The sequence below is a fragment of the Helicoverpa armigera genome, chromosome 5 (genome assembly GCF_030705265.1).
Source record: "Helicoverpa armigera isolate CAAS_96S chromosome 5, ASM3070526v1, whole genome shotgun sequence".
In the NCBI taxonomy this organism is placed as follows: domain Eukaryota; kingdom Metazoa; phylum Arthropoda; class Insecta; order Lepidoptera; family Noctuidae; genus Helicoverpa; species Helicoverpa armigera.
This window is the reverse complement of record NC_087124.1, coordinates 11,459,566-11,481,143: the sequence shown is the minus strand read 5'-3', so window position 1 is coordinate 11,481,143 and position 21,578 is coordinate 11,459,566. Positions and strand designations below refer to the sequence as shown.

Here is a 21,578-nt window from a genome sequence, read left to right as displayed (position 1 = left end):
GAAAGAAACATGAAACGCAACACCGAATGTACGTCTGTTTGCATTTAAATACATTTCCGTGAACATCTGCGGTGTAGCGGAAAGGCAGACATTTGCGTACGAATACTTCACAATAGGGGTACTGGCGTAACGAAACACCGTAGTGTACGATTCTAAGCAACATGTGATTAGGAACGTACGGAGTTATTTGTAGGAATCGAGGGGTACATTGCTCGAAGACTTGTTACATGAGAAGATAGTGTTAGAAGATAATGTACCAAACATGTGAAAGGGTTTCTGAACAATAAGATTAAATCAATATACTAATAGGTAAATGTATCTAATTTAACGTACTCATTTAATTTAATCTCTGTGTTAATCACTCATTTTGTTACTTTAAGCTGTTGTTGTTGTTTTAATCAACATGCTATATTAATTTATTAATTGTTACTTGCATGATATTTATTTTTTATTTTCTCATATTTATTGTACTGTTAATTTTAATTCTACTTTAATTTTATTGTATTGCCATTCTAGCGGCACCCATTATTACCATATCTTTGCTAATATGTGGATAATGTAGTTGGCTGCAATATTGTTTAATTATTAGTAATTATTTTTGTAACATTTATATTGTAGCTGTTTATTGTCCCATGATGAATAAAATAAAATAAAATACTAGGCGGAGTTTTTGTAGAATGACACTTTACTATTTCTAGTATGCATGTCTGGACTGTTTCCAATCCTTAAAACGCACCGATTGACATTGTGTTTCAAGTCTTGCAAAGAAAATTTTGTGACAAATAAATCAAAATGCAAGAACTTGAAAGAAACTTGTAACTCAATAAAACACTGCTAAAACATCTGTATTTATTGTACACTAACAGAATTACAGAGATGTTGACATCGAACATTGCGTGAGTATTGCACATGAGTATAATTTTACATTCCTGTTAAAAGATACTCACTCACATACTGAGCGGTCACACTTGACTGGTTCAACATCTAATCATCTGCTTGATAAGAATTATGATCAAGATAGAAAACTTCATCAGTAAGTACAAAATAATCAGTAACAAACTATTAGAAATGATCTAGCCAACTTATTTCCTTAGTATATATTATTTCAGTTGCAGTACCTTCTCGTTTTATTTGAAAACATTTCTAAATTGTCTACGATCACGATCTTAATTTCTTTATCGCCTTTTAACTATCTCTTTGCTTTGTCAGTAAGCTCCAAATGATCTAGATTATTTATAACAGCGATTAAATCTTTTTTTCTCTTACACAAATTAACCAATTAAATTATTAGATCGTGTCATAATGTAACATTATTTATTTCAGTAATAATTGAACGTGTGCAATATTTAAACAGCAATCGTGAAATTACTATAACTGTGAAAGATTTATTTTGTCATTACACTAATGTTAATAGTCACGATACACGTATCATTAGGTGGAAAATTACTATTATTAAATTAGCAGAAAGTTTTACCAAGCAAAAGTGTTCTACTTCAGTTGAATTGTGCGAGAATCGATTAATGGAATCTAGTGGTCAGAACTACAGGGCAACAAACTGTGTGCTACTGGGATTTGTTCTGATGTGGGTAAAACAGTAACATACTGTGCATGATGTCACGCATCAAGGCAGCATCAATTAACACGCCTGACACTGAAAACCCTGCAAATAAGAACAGTGTAAACGAACAGGTATAACATTTTCAATTAAATATGAATGATAATTATAATTTTAAATACGATGTTATGGATAAGAAGAAAGGTAGGCGTCTAGTGAAATCAAACATGCAAACAACATTCTAGACTTAATGAATGTAGAGCAGCCGATAGGAGGACTTGCATACGGAACACTTTCAGACGTTTATTCAAATACAATTTCTTTTCCAGAGAAAGCATGTATACATGTAAATGTTGACGACACACAACACATAATCGTGCTGAGATAAACTCATAACATGCGCGATGAACAACAGAACAAGGCAAACACTATAATGAGCTCTCGTGAGGTCACACTAGATGAAAGTAATGATAGCAAAGTTTAACAAGCCGTGAAAATAGCAAACATATCACAATAGACACTAAACAAACAAGTCATGTTCCTCGAAACAAACGATGCTATAGAACCTGTCGATCTAGAAACTGGCCACAAGCAAAAAAGCTACACGTGCCAAATAGATTAATTTTGCTAGTATCTTAGTTCTCAGAAACGAAACGAAACTGCAGTTTTTAGCCATAGTACGTTTCCCACGTGATACAATGACAGTAAAATTCTTTTACCAGATGAATTTCTCGGTATTTCCAATACGCTATGGTAACGATCTCACAAGTTGATGTAACTAGCGACTGTTAGAAAAAGAATCGTGCGATTGTGCACGCTTCACTCAAGGACTATCACGCGACGCCACGCCACTGTTATTACAGCACTGAAAAGCTTATTAAAATAATGGCCCGATAGCTATGGAATTAGAGATTACAATGAGGAATGCGAACATTCCTGTTCTTGTTGCCAGGTGCGAGCGGATTCCTATGCCAATGGGAGTCGATCGTTTAAGGAAATTATGTGCTCCTGTGAGAGAAAAATGCCTGGTTATCCTCACGCTAGGCCCGCAGGAATGCAAGCGATATTTACTGCTGATGAATTACAAAAGAATCTATAAAGCGTGAATGCATTTTATTTTCATTAAATTACGACCGCATTTTTGTGTTATCGGATGTAATGACAAAGATAAGAAAGCCGATATCAGTGAATCGATAGGTATTGTTTAACGAGTCGAAGTGCGCGACGTACCTACTGACAATAGTCAACAGTATTGTGCACAATGAGGTAGACCCGACTGCGGTAAACGAATTCGTATCAGATTACTATGAAATAAAAGGAGCGTAAATATACAGTCCGATAAACAAGCAGAACGGAGCTAAGGTCGCAAGATGAAAGCTGTTGGAAATACTTGTAAATTGGGGTTTTCGTTCCAAGTAATGACAAGTTAAGCCAGTTAATTTCACAGTTGCTTTCGTTCGTGGAATGAGAAGAATTCTGGGCAGTAGATAAATTAATAAAGATAGAGACGACTCGACGTCAATCCAGTCGGAATAAGCAAGAAAGATTTATTTGTTTCAAGATGGTGGCACGTAACATGCAGCATAACTTCTTGGGTTCAATGAACACGATAGTGTAATGACAGGCTTGCTAGGCTCGTCTATGAGTACAATAATAAAGCCAAGTTTATTATAGTCCATAAGAAACGCCTTGAAACTGAGACTAGATTTATTCAATAGTCGTTGTCTACGTGGAATAGATAAATTGAAATTGGCTCAGAAGAAGCTAACTATGAAGGTCAACTGCCAAATAAGCAGGTGGAAAAAAAAGATTTAGGTATATACATCATTATTGTACGGCAATCATTAATACTTGAAGAAAAAAAAACACGTCTTCTAAATATAAATGAAGAGATTATAGTATTAGTCATCGCGTTTGGCCAACGGGTTAGTGACCGTAAGCCCTTTCGCAGCTAGTCTCAATACGCTTACGTCATCTTAGGCTCAGTAATGATATACTGAATTCATATTTAACAGCTGTTATTGCAATTCGCTACACGACAAGTTTCATGTACTTATATTATTCGAAGGCCGAGATAACGTTGTGGTTAAGTAAGCAAGCCTTTGTTGATTAACAGAAGAAAAGTAAAAAACCTGCATTACTTCTAGGTCAAACGAGAACAGTTGTGAATAGAAATATCTAAAAATACGAATCTTTTATGCGTATGCAAAGAATTAAAAACAAGTTCAAGGATGTTATAGTAGCAAATAGAAATTTACATTGAGCCAGGTCAAGATTGTAACCCTTAGATCTTAACACCTGAACCTTAAAAGCAGTTGCGTAATACTGAAGGCGATTTCACCAACGATCACAAAAACGTCATGACGTCTCGCGAGCATGCAACCGAGCTATAAACAATACGAGCAGACCATCAATAAACATCAAGTCGATGACAACGATAACGTCCATTACAAGCGATCACTTCTCTAAACTCACTCATTAAAAGATACTTTCATTTCATAGAGTAAAAGTTCATTAGCCGCTGAGAGAACAATAGGTGATGAATAAATACCAGATAATAGTTCTGATACGATGATTGAACACCCACACGCTGACGGCGAAAGTGATGGCCTGGTGTCGTATGAGGTAATTTAAATCTCGACCACTGTATTACGTACAAGATAATCTGTTTATTAAGAAAAAACTATGCAGCGTAACATTGAATTGTTCAGTATTACCGGCGTAACAGAAATAAATTACGTTGAAGTTACACTTGATATAAGTTTAGATTAGTCAGACGTGCGAGCTAGACTTAATAATAATTTCGAAAGTTGATTGAACGACTATTTTTATGCACGAAAGCGTTCTGTAGATTGTGAAGTCAATCGACCTGATAGAGGCGTGGAAACTTAGTGTAGTAAGATTTCGTATGTGATATTTAAAACAATAGAGACCTTGAGACTGCCATGAATATGTTTCAATCGTCCGGACGCGAATAACGAAATAAACTATAACAATAACAAGATATTAGCCAATATACATCCATTTTGAGAAGAGTTAGTCATTAATCAAAGATATGTAGAACCTCTTAATGTCAAATTTCAAGATCAGAATGCAATACTTGTTGGTCAAGTGGTGAATCATCTCGGAATTAGTCTCAGAAAAATCAAGGTTATGAAGTAAATAAATAAATTCATAGTTCAATATCGATTGAACAATATTGTCGCGCAAGAACTGAACATTGTTAACATTCACGTAATTTTTGTAAGCGATATTAATGTAATGATCGTTTAAGTTCACACCTTTAGAAATTGCAAAAAGCGGTATTAACTATCAGTAATTAAGTATTCACGGGTTAATTATGTAGAAAAAGTTGTAAGGGCAGCATTTAAATGACTAAATGAGAATTTATCGATGCGTGGCCATAAAAGATGCGGACACACCGGGTAGGGCTGGACGGACAATGAGAAAAGATAAATATTCAAGGTGTTGCAAAATATCGTTGGAGCCAGTGGCCAGGTGGGTCGCGAGCCGCCTCGGTGCCAGAGATGACATGCTACTTTCTCTCGGGTGGACCAAACGCACCGAACTCTCCAACCCGGACGCGCGGCTTTTTGCATTGTTTTTGTTAATGCGATATTATTATTATCGTGGTTCGAAATTGAAAGTTTTAATGTACTATACTTGGTTGTGAAAAATCGAAAGCAAATTGCCCAGATGCTTGGGTCTCCCATAATATTAAGGTTACATTACCTTTATCGTCGACCACTTTCATTTTTTTGGCCTTATAGCCGATTAAATCTACAATTTAAGCGCCTAGTATTGGATGCGTCTCCATTTTATAGTGCCCCCTACTGCGTCAGATTATTAATTTTTCATATAATGACGTTGTGGAGTCGAGAGTACTCACCCTTTCGCAAGGCGGCGGCATAGCGGGTGCATCGACTTCTGTGTAGATGCATAGAGTTGACTTCCTCGACAGCGAGTCGCTGGCAAGACTGCTCGAGCTGGAGCCAGTTGAGAACTTCATGGTTCCGCCTCATCCAGGAGTGGTGGGGAATCAGGTGACGTCTACCTGCACAGGAATGTGATGTTGCCGGCACATCACACGGGTGCGGGTGCCACCGTCCTCGTGGGTTCTCAGTCAGGCTCGACTTTCGTATCGGGTCGGAGGTGAGCCGCTTGCGCAAGTGACAGAGGTGTCGTGCGTTCAAAGTCAGCTGCGGACTATCAAGGTCTTTCCGTTGTCAATATGCGGACGGAATTTTCGATGACTGTTAGCCTGCAAACAAGAAAACGTGAATCAGTCGTGCTAAATAAGGCAATACCACTTTTATTAGTAGTTCTTCCAAAAGTGCAAAAATGCTTAGGTGGTTTGGCGTTAGTTGGACAATAAAATAGTAAAAATATTGATATAAGATTTCCTACAGATCATTATCTCTATCATTAGAGAGCAATAATATCTATAATGTCGGTGAAGATGGTAGGATCGATCACGTTATATCAATTTGGAATCGATATCTACGCAAATTGTTCAATTTTATTGCTTTAAAATTTAGAAACGGATGTTACGTAAGTTTGCACAAAGTTTTTGTATCATATTGACGCTCATTGCCTTTTTTGCATTGCTCCACTTTTAAACGATGTTTTGAAACTATACCTACAAGGACTCGGGTAATTTAGATAAGCTGGATCGATACATCGATGGACGGATCGAATCAATTAAGTGTAGATCGTATGATCGATATCGGTGGCATTGTGTGCAATTCTTGCAGCGCTCGTAAAGGTGAAGTGTGTAGATGATTTCATTGTGTTGTGTATTTTAATATAGTTCGATTGAATCAAGATAAAGTTTATTATTAAAGTCGGCCGTTCTATTTACAGGTCGTCCTTGCCAAGCCTATTAGTTAAACGGTATTAAGCAAACCGTTAAGTTATATTAAGCTATTACTTATTCTTGCGCCAAATAGTGATCTGATGAAGGATCGATTTTCATCTCAGTTATCTTTAACATCGATATTAAAGTTATTGATGTCAGAGAGATCTTTGATGCTCTGATATAAACTTTACTGGTTTCGAAATACTACAAAAATACGAGACGTTTTTATCTATCAATGCTTCAAGTGAATACTGATAACTTCAAAATTGATACGAGATTCCTCCAGATATTACTATCAAAAATTGCGATTGACGTTTTGTTTTGTCATAGATTTGAAATGCACAAAACAAGACTGTTTATTTATCCAGGTCATAATAGAAACATGAGAATTTAGACTTTAGCTACTTTTTTTAAACGAAATTTGAATCCTCACAAATATTATTGTATCTTTTATATTAACTGATTTCTTCTCTTTGTAGTTTAGGTAATTTCCAATTTCTAAATAAAAAATTCTACAATACAAAACAAAATAAAAATCAAGCTTAAAGTGATGACTCAGGGAGTCAAAGGCTTTGGTTAAATCGATTGAGCGAAGGCAATATCGATCACAAATTAAGTCGGGATGATCCAAACCATATTAGGAAAGCTAATACGGATTACAAAGTAGACCATAATACAATAGAAATACATATTTTCTGTCATGTCATTGTGTGAGATCACTCAGTTGAACTATTACACAGTTATGTTGAACGCTTCAAGACTGCAATTGAGTCATTTTCTTAAGAATTGTTTCTGTATTTGGTAGCGAAACTTATTGTTGTTCTAATTCCTGACTCGACTGTGTGAATGATGATTTGTACTGGCAAGTCTTAGGTTTAGAGCGTTTCTATGTAAAGTTAAGTTTCATTTCTAGAATATTAGTCATATCAACATAGACCTTGACCAATGCAATAAACAATGGTCTAGAAACTTCCGAAATAAATACATTAAGTATGCCGACTTGTAATTGTGCAACTCCTATTTGCCTTAATTACTAGACATACCTATTAATATGTCTGGACCTTTTTTTCATTTTGAAGATAGAAGGTTAAAAACAAAAGCATGTATGTACCTGCGCACGAATGCCATATAAAACAGCCTTTACCGTAAATACGCCAGTTTCGAATTTCGAACGGTTTAAGGAATTTTAAATAGTGCTTACGAGTGCATGGCATGATTCACATTTCGATGGCACAGAATTGGACAAAGGATTTTCAACCTTACGTCTTTTAACTTAAGGTAATCTGATGTTTTATGGGATTACGAATAAAACAGTTATGTAATAGGCTTAATTCCAGCATGATGAATCAAAGCTTCCGGGCATTGACCATGGCTATCTAATGGATAGTGAATAAAAAGTAGTGAAGTAAGTATAACTTAAGCAGATGGTTCAGTACAAAGAAAATTATAAGTTATAAAGGAAAATATCTAATCCCTTATTCATTGTAGTTTTGTCTGATGATCAGCTTGATGATATGGAGTTGAAAAGAGCAAGTTTGTTGCAATGACAAGTTTGGAGAAATGCCTACAGTCTGCATCTCAAAAATGCTGATGAAAATCGATAGAGGTTTCATAGTTTTGTAATAGTTAGGTCGTAATCTACAACCGCGCTTAAGGAACTTCAAAAAGCTCATTGTTATGATGAGAATTTTATTCATTTGATAGAGAATCGGGTTTACTATCACTCAGCAAAACTCGTTGTAAATCTCAATCGTGTTATACCTTTCTAATTTGAATTCTTTGATTGCTTTCCTTCCAGCTAGACAGCATATCTTTGCATAATAAACTTATCTTCAAGACTTGCCCACTTGCATGTAAAACAACTTGATAATGTTGTGGAAATTAGAAGAAAAACTGAAGACTGGTAATCTATTGAAGTCATAAAAATCATATGAATGGAACGGAATGTTTGTGTGACAGATTTGTGATATATAATAGCATTTCACTTTCAATATAAAGATGTACATAATACACCGAAGACAGTTATTACTTCATTATGAAGTTATTTCGCAATATAATCAGAAGAGTTGACGAAAAGAAGGCTACAGAGAATTTGCACGATTATCAAGTATAGTTTGATCTTCGAGTTACACAGCCACCAGAAAAAGAAGCATTTTCGACAAAACACGACGAAAGATTTTTCGACAAGAGACATAACACAAACCAGTGATTTAATAAAAACACCAAAGACAGAATGAATAGCAGCCAAAGAAATAGCTGCAACAAAACTATAAAACTTAACTGCAGTAACAGCTAACCTGAACGACCTTCAGGCATTTAAAAAAACCCTGCAACAAACAATGCCTTACGTATCGTATGAGAATGCTGCGTTTGCGCCGACAATTAAACGAACGAACAAACGAACTATATTGACGGTATATTGTGCGCCGTGGGATTTCTAGGCAAATGGGTTAGCATGGCCATTTGTGCTCTTGTATGGTGGCTTAAGAAATCATTGTTTTACACGCATGTTGTTAAAGAAATAAGTATTAAAAGTGTGTCAGCTAAAATACTTCTATTGGTCAGTGGAAGCTAATACGAAGATATAAGATACTATAATTTTAGTAGCAAAATGGCTTACAACTTAAAACTTATCAATATTTTTGCGTTAAAAGATTACTTTTCTGGCAGTCGTGGTCTTGTACATTGGAATGTCATTGTTTCAAAGATTGCAAGTTTACTAGAAACAACTATAAAGGCTAGTTGATATACGACTGTCGATAAATCGATACGTTATCGCAGAGCAACTGTAAGTAGTTCTACATAGCTCGCGTTAGTACCGTTTAAACGGATTATACAATAAGGTAAGAAAGGCTTGACAACTCACAATAAACCTACTTACAGATGGAAGCAATTAAACCTTTCATCGTAATACTGATTTGGTTTAATCTGTTTTTATTGCAGAGAAACTACTACTTAAGAATATTAACGTGAATATTTACAAGAGTATAAATAATGATTACAATGAAATAATTAAAGACGGTTTAAATATAAAATGACTGATGACACTTGCATCTCACTTACCTAATAAGAGAAGAGGAGAAGAACACGAATACACAAGAAACAGGGTACACCACCAACGAAAAGAAACTTAATTAAACAATACACATAATTGCATTAGCACTTCCGAATCTTCAATTCCATATTTCCCTTTTGCTGAATACGGAAACTTCATAGGCACGGTCGCAAACCGGACTGCTTTGTTACAGCCATACACTTTATATAAATATGATAATGTCCCACTTTTCAGGAAACTGAAGCGCACACGCAAACTTACAAACAGCATATTGATTCTATCATTAGTGATTAGTAAGGCGAAGCGACAGGAAATATGGGTAGCGATTTCTTTGCTTTTTGTACAGAGGATGTTGATTTGCATACCACTCTCTAAGAGTTTAGAGGAAATGATCCTATTAATGTAAATGAGGTTCTATAAAATCATTTTGCTGTAACATCTGACCTATAACATAACACGGAAGTAGACTATAAACATATCCGACTAATAGAAATAAATAACAATAAGGAACTATTGTCTTATAGCATGTTGATCAACAACATAAAAATATTTACAAAAGAAATGAAAACAACAATACGGTAGCTGATTCGGTAGCAACTGAGCTGACAAAAGAAAGTACAAACGTCCCAAATAGCGACGCACCTACCGTAAACATTAACTAACTGGATATGCAGATGAGCGTAGGTATTTCCTTCTGAGGCTGCAGGTCCTCTCGGAGCAGCCGAGCGGCGAGCGCGACCGATCGCCCGGAACGGCACGCAACGACAACAAATTAATGCTAGCGAAACACGCAATACACGCAACAACATCAAAATTTGTAGCTTAACGGTGTCTTAAATAAAAGCCTTTACACTTCAAAAATACTAAAGACTCAAGCACGGACCGTTCGATTTAACAACCATCTCGAATTGAGAAGAATTTACGAAGAGAAATATAATATTATATGTATGTATGTACTTCAGGTATTACGGTCTTGTGAGGACAAATATTAGCATGTGGGAACTAAAAATAAAACCACGTCAGTACTGATAAGCACATACCGCGCACTTTAAAAGCCATACCGTCTGCGTTACATAAAGAAAAATATGCAATCATGGTGGATATTAAACTTGAAACGAGTGCAGCTGCAAAATATACAGTAGCTGATGAGAAAGAAGTTTTGATGAGGCCCTTCAATATTAACAAGATTGTTTCTGATCACGCAACGTCGGGTTAAGAGATTGAGAGCAATTTTCTGGTTTGCTTATTTCTGTCTCCAATATTGTAAAGTGATTGACTGGTCATTTCTTTTAGAGCAAGCGGCGACGCGTGACGTAGCGCCGTTCAGTCTACGTGATATTTTCGTCAAGCCTAAAGCTTCAAGTTCAATGACCACGGAGGTCAGGTGCGAGATAAAAAAATATCCAGCAGTTTCCGCAATATCTAATTTTCGGTCGTAAACATTAATTGCGCTTATTAAAGTGTTCGCGTTCAGCTCCGTTTGCGGACTGGATATAGTGCTTATGATATTTTCGTACACGGAATTTAAATGGCGGTTGAAATTAAAAGGAATCGGGTCGGATTCCTTACGTAATGTTGCATGTACAGGTCTTATCTGATCATCTGTTTCCGATGTGATGTTTGACTTGTCAACACAGCATCTCATTATCTTTGCTCTCATAACAACGTTACATACAGTTCCGCAATGAGATCCGTCTTGACGGACAACTTGGCGGCATAACTTGACGAGCAAAAAACCTCGCCCACGTATTTTGATCCGCATGAATGCCTCCAGTAATCTCAAAGGGACTGCATTCCTCTGTTGTTGTATTTCAAATTTTACACCCACATTCATTTTAGCAAGGTCCACTGGTAACCACACCCGGTCCGTTATCACAAAGTGCACCTTTATCATATTCCACCCGTATAGCTTTAAGTTAACTAAGTTTTATTAATGTGGCCCGTATCTTTCTATGGGCACGGGTACATTACGCATAATAATGTTCCTTTCCCTGCTTCGTGTGCGGTCTCCCGTCTATGTAGATAAAGATCTAGCAAAAAAGCCGTGACATAAAAGATAGGCCACTTTTCAACAGTGATTTATCTTGTCTGAGCAAAAACTTGGCCTGGCGACAGATATATTTGACCTGTCGGATCAGATTGATGCCATTCGTGTCTGCATTACTTGCGATTGAAAATCAAATGCCTAGGTCACGTTGTGCACGTCTGAAAGAAACTTTACTGCACGTGTGGTTACCCTTGGAGTTTTTTAAGTCCAGGACGTTGTCAAAAACGGCTGTCCATTCGATTTTGTTGGTTACACCTTGAACGCAAATAGGCCAGTCACGACTTTTGCCTTATTAAGATTTATCGGGCACTTTGTTACTTGATTTGTTGTTTTATTGTGGTAACAACCATACATACATAATCCGGCTCAGATTTTCAATTAAATGGCCACCTACTCAATAGGACCATTTGATTTTGAAAAGTGGTTCATTGCAAAACAAGTTTGATACAAGTATATAAATTAAACATACATTTGAATAACAAACCAAAACAAAAATAGTGCTAATACAAGACTGAGGAGAGGCAAACAATGAAATTCTACAATTATCTTATTATACCTTGGTGTTGTTAGCACCTCATAAAAAGATTTTACTGGCCAAAACAACCCCTTTAGCAAAGTTGCAATAAAAAACAACGCGTGCCACTAAGGCGATGAACCCATAATTTACCCTAAACATGATAACAACGTCACACATGTTGACAATTCACCCCTAATTAAACGCCAAGACAGCTATTAAAAGCCGCCATAACTTTAATGGCAGTTTAACTAATAAATTAGGCGGAGATTCTTATGAAAAAAGGTTTGGAGGCGAAACCTGTTTCGTGGTGTGGTCTTCCCGGGTACCTGTACCATGACTCGGGCATTCCACGCATACTTCCAATGGCCCTTTATACGACATAACTTCACTATACAATATTGCGTTTTGCAGAGCAGAATTTGAAGTAAAAAGCGATGTAAAAAGTGAGGAGACACTTAATTTAGGAGATGAACAAATTTTGCTACCTGTTAAACTGATGGATACATTACATTTGGCAAGACCCTTTTATCATGACATTGTGGAAGGACACAATACTATTTAAAAGTGCAGAGAAAAAAAAAGGGGAAACGGGGTCTTCTCACTTTGTAAGGTAAAATAAACAATTTAACAGGTAAACAATAGATTTTGGACACGTCAAATAAAGGAACATTAAATATGGGAGTTGGGAATAAAAAATCGATTTTAACTTTTAGTGGTCAGTAAAACTGAGAATGTGTAAAAAACCTTGACGTTGAAATAGACTCAAACGAAATGGTGTTATTTACAATCTGTTTATTATATTTAACACTTTTCTGTGTATTCTACCTTCTTGCCATTTTAATATCCATTCCAATGAAATATTTCCCAAGGAACGAAATCCTTCTCGTTTGTTAGAATGTTAGATTGCTTTTTATTCTTATCGGCCACAATCAGAATATCAGCAAAATTAATATTTAGCATAACAATAAAAGAGATAAAAAATATGTCATTTCCGATGCTAATACAGAAACAGGATTTGCTATTATGTTAATTGGATAACGGCGTTTTTTAAAAAGCAATAAAGCAGAGAAGTTGGATAAATTGAAAAGTATCACATAGACCTACAAATAATGATAGATATAAAATCGAGGATAATAAAGTAGAAACTGTTCTTGGCTACTTTATCACACCACAAAAATCGTTTGGGAAGTAAAAAGTAAGGTAAAAGACACTCTGAAGTTGAAAACAAATAATTTCAATCCTGTATCCGGTCAAAATCATAACTCAGCCAAACCAAAAGGGACAAGTTTCCAAAGATGGCGTGTGGTCTCTATGATAACATCTCAATGGGTTATTAACAGGTTATAAATCCACAATGTCACTTTCAATTCATTCCGAGACCATTCAATGTATTTTTAGTTTGCATTTAAAGTCTAAAATTATTTTACAAACAATAGTTCGATAAAGGCTTCATAACTTGCGTCAACTTTTTAATATACACAAACATATTGTTGATCGTAAAAGCTGTCGTTATAGTTTGTTCTACAATAAACCTTAAATCGAAATCCAGAAAGTTATGACTCCTTACTTTCTAAGAAATAATAACTTGAATACTTTTATTTGTTACAATTGCTGACCGGCCATTTTGACTGTTGCATGTTTCTTCATTTCTTAGATCATTGTCTGGTAACAAAAGAATGTGTTCAATACTCCTTTCGTGTTTATCATTAAAATGCACCCATTATTCTTGGCCATAAGCTAACCGGATATCCATACATGTGAAAACAGGTCATGCGTTGTAGCCTTTATGGTGGGCTATACTGGCATTCGACTCTCGAACACCATTACGGATTCTATGAGCATTGAACATCGCCTAGTTTCCAAAGTACGATTAGTTAGCAGTACTTCTACGATCAGAAAAGGGCTTCGGCCATTTCTCTTTAGGTAAAGAATCATTATGGCGTTCAAGTAATGTTAATTTGAAATACGTAATTTAATCGTTTCTTGGATTAGGTTTTTGCTCTGCAGTATTGCAGTCATGCCCGCGTTTTCTTTGTGCTATATGTTAATTTGAATGCGCATGAGGCCATGAAGTGCAAATGCGAAGCATTAATCTTTTCAGGTTTTATTTTAAAGCTTTTTTGTCAAAACAAAAAATACTGGTCAATGTTAATAAAGTCATAAAAGTAAATGATTTCGTTTGAAACACCTACATTTGCCTCCGTGCAGTAGACTATACCTGCGCAAAACCACAGTGTGCACAGCTGCGGTGACGTCACCAACCAGAAAAATGGACTGGCCTTTATGACTTCAACTCTGCCATAATGTCTTGAATAAATAAACGTTTACCATGATGCTCGCTGCAAGGGTGACGCAAAATAATCGGCCAATTAGGCAAATATTTTGAAGTTACGTCAAGCAATATTATCATTTAAACGTTTTATTTAAATAAGTCTGTCTATGTAGTCACGATAGCCCAATTATCTGAATTCTTCATTTTGTTTTGTGTTTACGTAAACTGTGTTTTTGTGAAGTTATTTCAAAATTCCAACAATGCATTTGCAAAGCTTCACGGGGCGGACGCAAATTAGATTTGTGTTCCAGTTACTCGGGTAGTCCAAGGCCTCTTTAACTACTTATGCTTATTTTGTAAGCTGAAGCCAACAAAGATGGAAAGTGGCCGCGTTCATGACAATATTATACTTTGAGCAAAAGAATAGGTGATTCCGATTCCTCCATATTCGGTGCATCATGAATTTGTGACTCATTTCTTTGTCTACACTTGCGACGATAAAATCTGAATTTTAATATGGTTTTAATCTTCTAAATCGTTTTAAACGATCAGAACCAACAAGTAAGCTCTATTAGCGCTTATCTTAATTGCGGGTAGATTAATACTGGGTATAAACATTTTCGATCTGTAGCCGTAATTGCCGTAGAAGTCTTGTTAGCGTGAAACTCAGTTAGTATTTTGTTTATTAGTTAGTAAATTGGTGTAACAGGCAATTACTACGATCGACTGCTGTTTGGTAATCTTTTCATGTAAGCTCTCGATTGATAATAATTTGTTAGGCAATAGTTACAAAAACACACGTAAGGAGAAAATTCACAAACTATACGAGTAGCGTTACAAAAGATTAATATGTTTGATACTATTTTTTTAAGTTAATCATCGTCGAATACGTTATTTCTTTTTATTAATTCAGAGATGGTTAACAAGACTTTATTGCATTATCCAAAACGTATATTAAGTTCACAGGTGTACGCAGATGCTCGCCTGATAATAGCTGTCATAATTATACGGTTTTATCTCGAGAATCCCGTGGGAAATACGGCCATTATTATTTCAACTTTCGCAGAATCACCTGCAGGTGGAATTAGGACGGTTTCTGGACTTATTACTAATTTACTTAGACCACAACAAAAGGGTGTGACGCAAATTGCCAGACGTATGGAGATTAACGTGTACCAGGAAAACGAGATCATTTAAAATTCTTAGAATATCTAAATTTGGAGACCAGTTCCCACAAGTTTGTGGTCAGCGACCTTCGTATCCAAACAAATAATGTTATCGATCATAACGATCGAGATTGATTTAGTTTTGATGTCTTCATATCTAAGATAGTGATTGAACAATCAGCAGACGTTGTTCGATCGCCAGATAGTCTTAATAGTAAAATCAATCAACACGGTAATAGAACAAACGTTAATTGAAACGCAAACAATATAATGGCTGACTAACAACTGGACATTTCGTTTTAAGGTACCGTTGACCCTATTAGTTGTGACTAATGTTTAATATTAATTATGATAGGTAAACTGGTATTTGTGCTGCAGTTACTTTTAATGGTAACTAGGCAATTATAAGTGGGAATGATTATTTCTAATAGAGGACAACCAAAGAATGTTTGAAAGACGATGTGGCTGAAAAAAATGTCAATTTTGAGATGACTTCAGACAGAGATAGAAATGAAGAAGCAAGACATTAGAATACGGAAGATGATGATGGAGTTTGGACGTAGAATATGTATAAAGCAATCGCGTCTTCCTTACTAACTTCGAAATCAAACAAGCATTTAAGACTCCCAATCTATTCTGTAGCATAAGAGATTATCACGCTATTACATACAAAAATAGAATGAGTTTGTAATTCGAAATATTACAACAGCGACTGTTATGCGACCAAAATCTATTGCAAAAGCAAGATTCTTCACGTCTGTCGGTTTGTTCGCTTTTACAACAAAAGCATTATTAGCTTAACTGTGTGCACTGCATAGATAACAAGATTTAAGACATGATAAACTCGTGATAGCTTTGTTTAAATTATAATTTCAGCTTGTCATGTCTGTTGCAATAACTCTTTATTATTCCGTGGCGTTGTCAAGTACGTCCATAATTACAAAAGTATGAACATTGAATGTAAAAAGACTGAAAATTACATTCCTATTAAGTCTGCTGCATTATGTTATCGTTGTTTTTGTTTTGAGATAAGATATAATGATCCTTATTTATAACTTCGAATGTGACTAACCCTTGGACTTCAAGTGCATCCAAATTATTTCTAGAATATTCGTTATTCAAAATTGCAATAATACATTTTCATTTGTACAAGTACTTGTAATTACGACTCCGAACGGATCAAGAGCTTGATCAAACTAACAACCAGCTAGTGTCTAGAACAATCTCAATCAAAAATTTTGTCTTGAATCTTATGTCATGTATTGTCTTGCTTATCAAGGAGGATCTAATGCAGTTTTTACAATTCAAAACATGACCTCAAGTAATAAGAGAGTTCCGTTCGAAAGATCAGAACAGGCTAAACACAAATAATGCGTGGTTTACAAATACGATACCTATTTCGCAAGACACGTCGTGATCTATCAGACCATGAGCGTTACTTACACACATAACTTTGGCATTCTTATGTATCAAAACTTATGTAGGGTTTACAACAAAGAAAACTGCAAAAGACTGAGAAAAGTCACAAACTTTTGTTGTATTTTGTCGTCATCTTGCAGGCCCCTAAATATGTAGATGAATATTTAAGAAAAAAAAATATGCCTTCTTAAATGCACATGATTGTTATTGGTCAAAATATAAGTGGTGCAACCGACGAAAAACTCAGTAGTCCCTACTTACAAACGGAAGGCGTTGGACCGGGAATGGTGTCGCAACTTGCCGAGGTCTATGACCATCAGCAACCTGTCATAGGCCGACTTGATTGATTGAACATGAAAAACTCAAGTGCCACTATAATGACGCAAGACTTTTTGATCATAGTACATTCAAAATAACCGTTACAAATGCATTATAACCTGCATTGTTACGCAACAGCTCCAATGTAATCGATACTTAGACAGATCGTTAAAATACCATAAAACTCTGGAATTCCTTAAAGTATCTTAAACTTATCGATTTTCTTGTGGATTCTTTTACATAACAGTTTGATTTCTGTCTCAAATTCCATGGTTATGTCGATGTTTTTGTATGTCGATAACCCTGTGAGTAAGTTTAGTATGTGAACAAAGTTCTTCGCATAAATTCCAATGTAACAAAACACCGAGCGGCCTTGCTTTTGTTATTATTGATAGTTTGGTTGCACAATACGTGTTATGGATAGAATCTGGCGTATTTGTGCTGAGTGCGCTTAGAACCGTGACGCGGAATGCGTAGGAGCGTTGCGTATGGCTATCTGACGGCTCGTGCGTGAGTTGAAAACTGCTTTGTTTTTGTTGTATGAGGAATTTTAGAGATAAGAACATTCTTGATGTCAGTACAAGTACAGTTCTTGTGTAATCTTTATATTATTTTAACTATTGTCAGTGACACTCATCCCAAAGTTTGTAAGGGTCTTCTCAGCATGTCTTTTCTGACTTGTAAATCCATTTGTCTATCATGTTGTGTTTACAGTCCATCATTCCTTAATCTACGTCTTCTCTTTTAGTTTTCTCAAGACCATCATCTCTGATGTCGATATAAAAATCCAAGGCATTTAAAGGCACATTTGGTAACAATAAAACAGCGAAATAGTAATGTAAATTGCCATAATGTTCACTATAGTTACAACACTCTTGTCCCTAATTGCAACAGCGTAATTATACAGAGACCACCTCGTATAATAATAAGAAACTTCGCTATGAATGAAGCACTTTGAAATGTTGCTTCATAAATACTGCTTGTGTACATCAAAGAAAGAAAATAAGACGTAAACTGAATGTATCAGTTGTTTTTGGTAAGCAGCTAATTGAAAATCTTCAGAAAAATTAGGAAACTCAACGGATACGTTACATTTTGAACATTTACACGTAACAATTTCATCATTCCTTCTGATCATCATTCATCATCTGCTGTTTTAAGGTCTCCCATATCTTTCTTCTCCATATTTCTCATGATTTCAATACCTTTGGTAACTAAACAACCGGATGTATTTAAGGATACTTTACTTACACTATCTAAACGAGCATTCTCATTATCATCGGAAGATAAGAAGCCGAAAAATTTTACACGTAATCAATAGTCTTTTATGGAATTCCAAGAAAGGTCTTCAGATAATACTCCTATTGTAAGGGCAAGATGCAACATGATCCTAAAAACAATTGACGGTGTATCTTTGATATAGACCTAATGAGAAGTTCCCATTGATAAGGCTTTGTTTAGCTTACAAATATTTGACACCTTCAGGGCTTGCACCATTTCTTAGAACTGTTGCTGTTTTACTGTCGTCTTAAGTTCTGGTATTTACCAGACATGTTTTGGCCTGTCTCTTAAGAATTGGCAATGGTTTATGTACCAAGAGATTAGTGACGCGAAACCATAATTCTATTTTACAGGTCTAAGCATGGGTAGGCAATTGTAAGAACATGTTATTGAACTTGTTTTAATGGTAATTCCACGACTGAAAGATATGAGCCGTGACCAAAGGAAATCTACATAATAATAATTACCTGACTCATAGTTCGAAACAACTTTACGCAGCTGGCCAATCCATCTGATGTTCACCACAAAATGATTGAGAGCTGAGGTAACTGTTATTGTTATTTTTTTGAATTCCACTAATGTTTCTTTTGGTTATTTCCTAAAGTGATGTCAGAAACTCGTCACCATGTCGATAATTGTTTGTTAACGAGTCGTAACGAATTTAAATAACGATTTCTATTGGATTCTTCATAATTGATTGACCAAATCGCTTTTCGAATATTTTGCAGTTATTGCCTTTCGTGTTAACTCATAGTTTTATTATCGAAAGTACGAATAAATGGTTACGTAGCCAATTGTTCATCGCTCACTGGACTAGTTTTTATAAGATTCTCACCATTAACGCCTCTAATGATCGCAGGATGTCTAAAAACTGAAGGCAGCACGTGTTTTATTTTTGCATCATTATTGTAATACCTTCCTGCGAAGTGGAATGTCGGAATCTGAGATTTAGGGGTCAATGATATTGAAAATTTGTCATCTTTTAATTGTCTCCAGTCGCGTCTGTGGTCTAGAATGTCGTTCTCAAAACCTACTTTTAATAAGAGGTACAGACTGTCTCTTTCATCTCAGACAAACGTTGACATCGGTGACTTATTTGGTGTCAACTTTGTTTCCAAATATATCGTTTGAACGTGACTTTTACAACGGTATGGTAATTAGAAGCAAGTTTTATTCAGACATTTAGCGCTCTGTATTATTGGGTGAAAGTATAACTTTAACGAATCATTAAATAAATCGCAAATCATAAATTCGCATGTTTGCCATCGAGTGGTACACCTGCAGACTGTCTTTAGTGAAATGTCTGGTTGGGCGCGTCACGCACGGGAGAAAGTGTACTACAAAAGCGTACCTGCGACTGGTCCCCAATTGGGTTGCGACCTCGAATATCAGTCGACACGGGGCTTCTTTAACAGTTCCGTACACGTCGTTTTGTGTTATTGACATTTATTTGTGGTCATTAGCCAACATTTTGAAAAGGTCCCAATAACCGAAATGCATATTGCAACTTGATCCGACACCGTTTCTTAGCCCGTTATTAGCTTCCATCACACATCCTTGAATCACTCTCCGTCACAGTTTCGTTAAGAACACAAAGACCATAAAAGGCACAAATTCGAACTTAGCCGGTTTTTTATACCATCGCAAACCGCCGTTCGAGTCTTCCTCTAAACCGGTCTCCGAAACTTGCTGGACGCGGAAAACTATTTCTGAACGATTATGTGCTCTATGCTTTAGAGAAAAAGTGATCTTCGTTAATTTGAATATCAACATCAGCATAATTGAGTTTCGTTATAAACAGTCAATTTGAATTAAACGAACTTGAATACTTTCCGTTTTTATCATAAAGCGATCTGTTTGCCAGATAAAGCTTGGAACTGACTTTTTAAATGCCCTCACTTGATAGCTTGAAAGCGGTTCGGACAACCATTCAGTAGTTATTTACAGCGTATAGAAGTCTCTTACAAAAACAAAGAAGCGTTTAGTTTCTACAATGAGATTTGCAGGAATGTGATTCTATTGGGTGTAATACAAGTTGTACTCTATGTCTAAGGCTGTAAGGTTGGGATATGTTCGTAAGCGACTGTCACCCATGTTTGCACTACGTCGCCACGATGTCGTCGCGAGGTTTTGTTTCTCCCGGCCACCAAACAGGATTCCTTTGAAACATTTTACTTGAGACTGAATGGGTGCCTGTTTCATTGTTCGGTAACGTGTTATCTCTTATTGGGAGGGTAACGGCGATTTTATGTAGACGACTTGAGACCTTTAGCTTTTATATCCGAGAAATTGCTTACGTCAAAGGGCGGCCTTAGCTTCGGACTAGTTGACTGTTTAATTATTTCTTTATTTCCTGCATATTATTATGTTTATCTCAATTCTCGAATCGATATAACCAGCTACTCTCTAAACGTAATTGGCAGAACTATTCACTAAATTCATTAACAATTTTACACTTAAATCTGTAGTTAAATTGATTTAGTGTTTTAAAATGACATTTGTGGCCCAATGTCACGTTACTTGTTGCTTGTGAGGATATAGGGGCATTGTGGTCTAGTTTTATAAACATATTTGCATTTGCCCTTGATATAAAGGCGACTTTTATATGTATGAAAGATATTGAAAATAATCATGGAAATATTTGATGTGGTTCTATCAAAGTTAATTGGACCTAAGGATGTAGTCAGATAGGGATATAGGGAAGAAGCGTTTTGAAATGTTGATAGTGCATGCCCTTACACTGATGAAGCACAAATTGAACTAAGGAGAAGGAAGAAGTAAATTTTCAGACAAAGGAGAACATGTAAACAACAGCAAAATGGAAGAGTTTGATACTGTTTTGAACATTTTGCCTTGACCAACAGTCCGAAACATATTGGGCAAACAATTATTATGATAAAATGTCGTCACGACCACGCTCGCCATGGAAATTGGCCATCATCTGTGGTTTCGAAACTGATACGCGATATGTAAGCCAGATAACGTGGATTTTAAAGTGGTTTGCAATATCTTTATCTTTGAAAACATTTGTGATCTACAATCGCGTATATTCCGCTGTTTTTTGCGGTTTTTGGATATGCCAGTTTTGGT

General features: G+C 35.9%; 2 protein-coding genes across 2 annotated transcripts in view; both read right to left on the bottom strand.

Annotated features, from left to right (window-relative positions):
* The window catches only part of LOC110383435 (putative nuclease HARBI1), a 244,366-nt gene that overhangs the window by 94,349 nt on the left and 128,439 nt on the right, over positions 1-21,578 (bottom strand). The window lies entirely within an intron of this gene.
* LOC110381055 (putative uncharacterized protein DDB_G0282133) overlaps positions 1-21,578 on the bottom strand; it is a 51,279-nt gene that overhangs the window by 28,325 nt on the left and 1,376 nt on the right. Inside the window, exon 2 of the mRNA XM_021341240.3 lies at positions 5,445-5,816. Coding sequence (XP_021196915.3) covers positions 5,445-5,564 — 120 coding nt within the window. The 5' untranslated portion in view covers positions 5,565-5,816. The remainder of the gene's footprint in view (positions 1-5,444; positions 5,817-21,578) is intronic.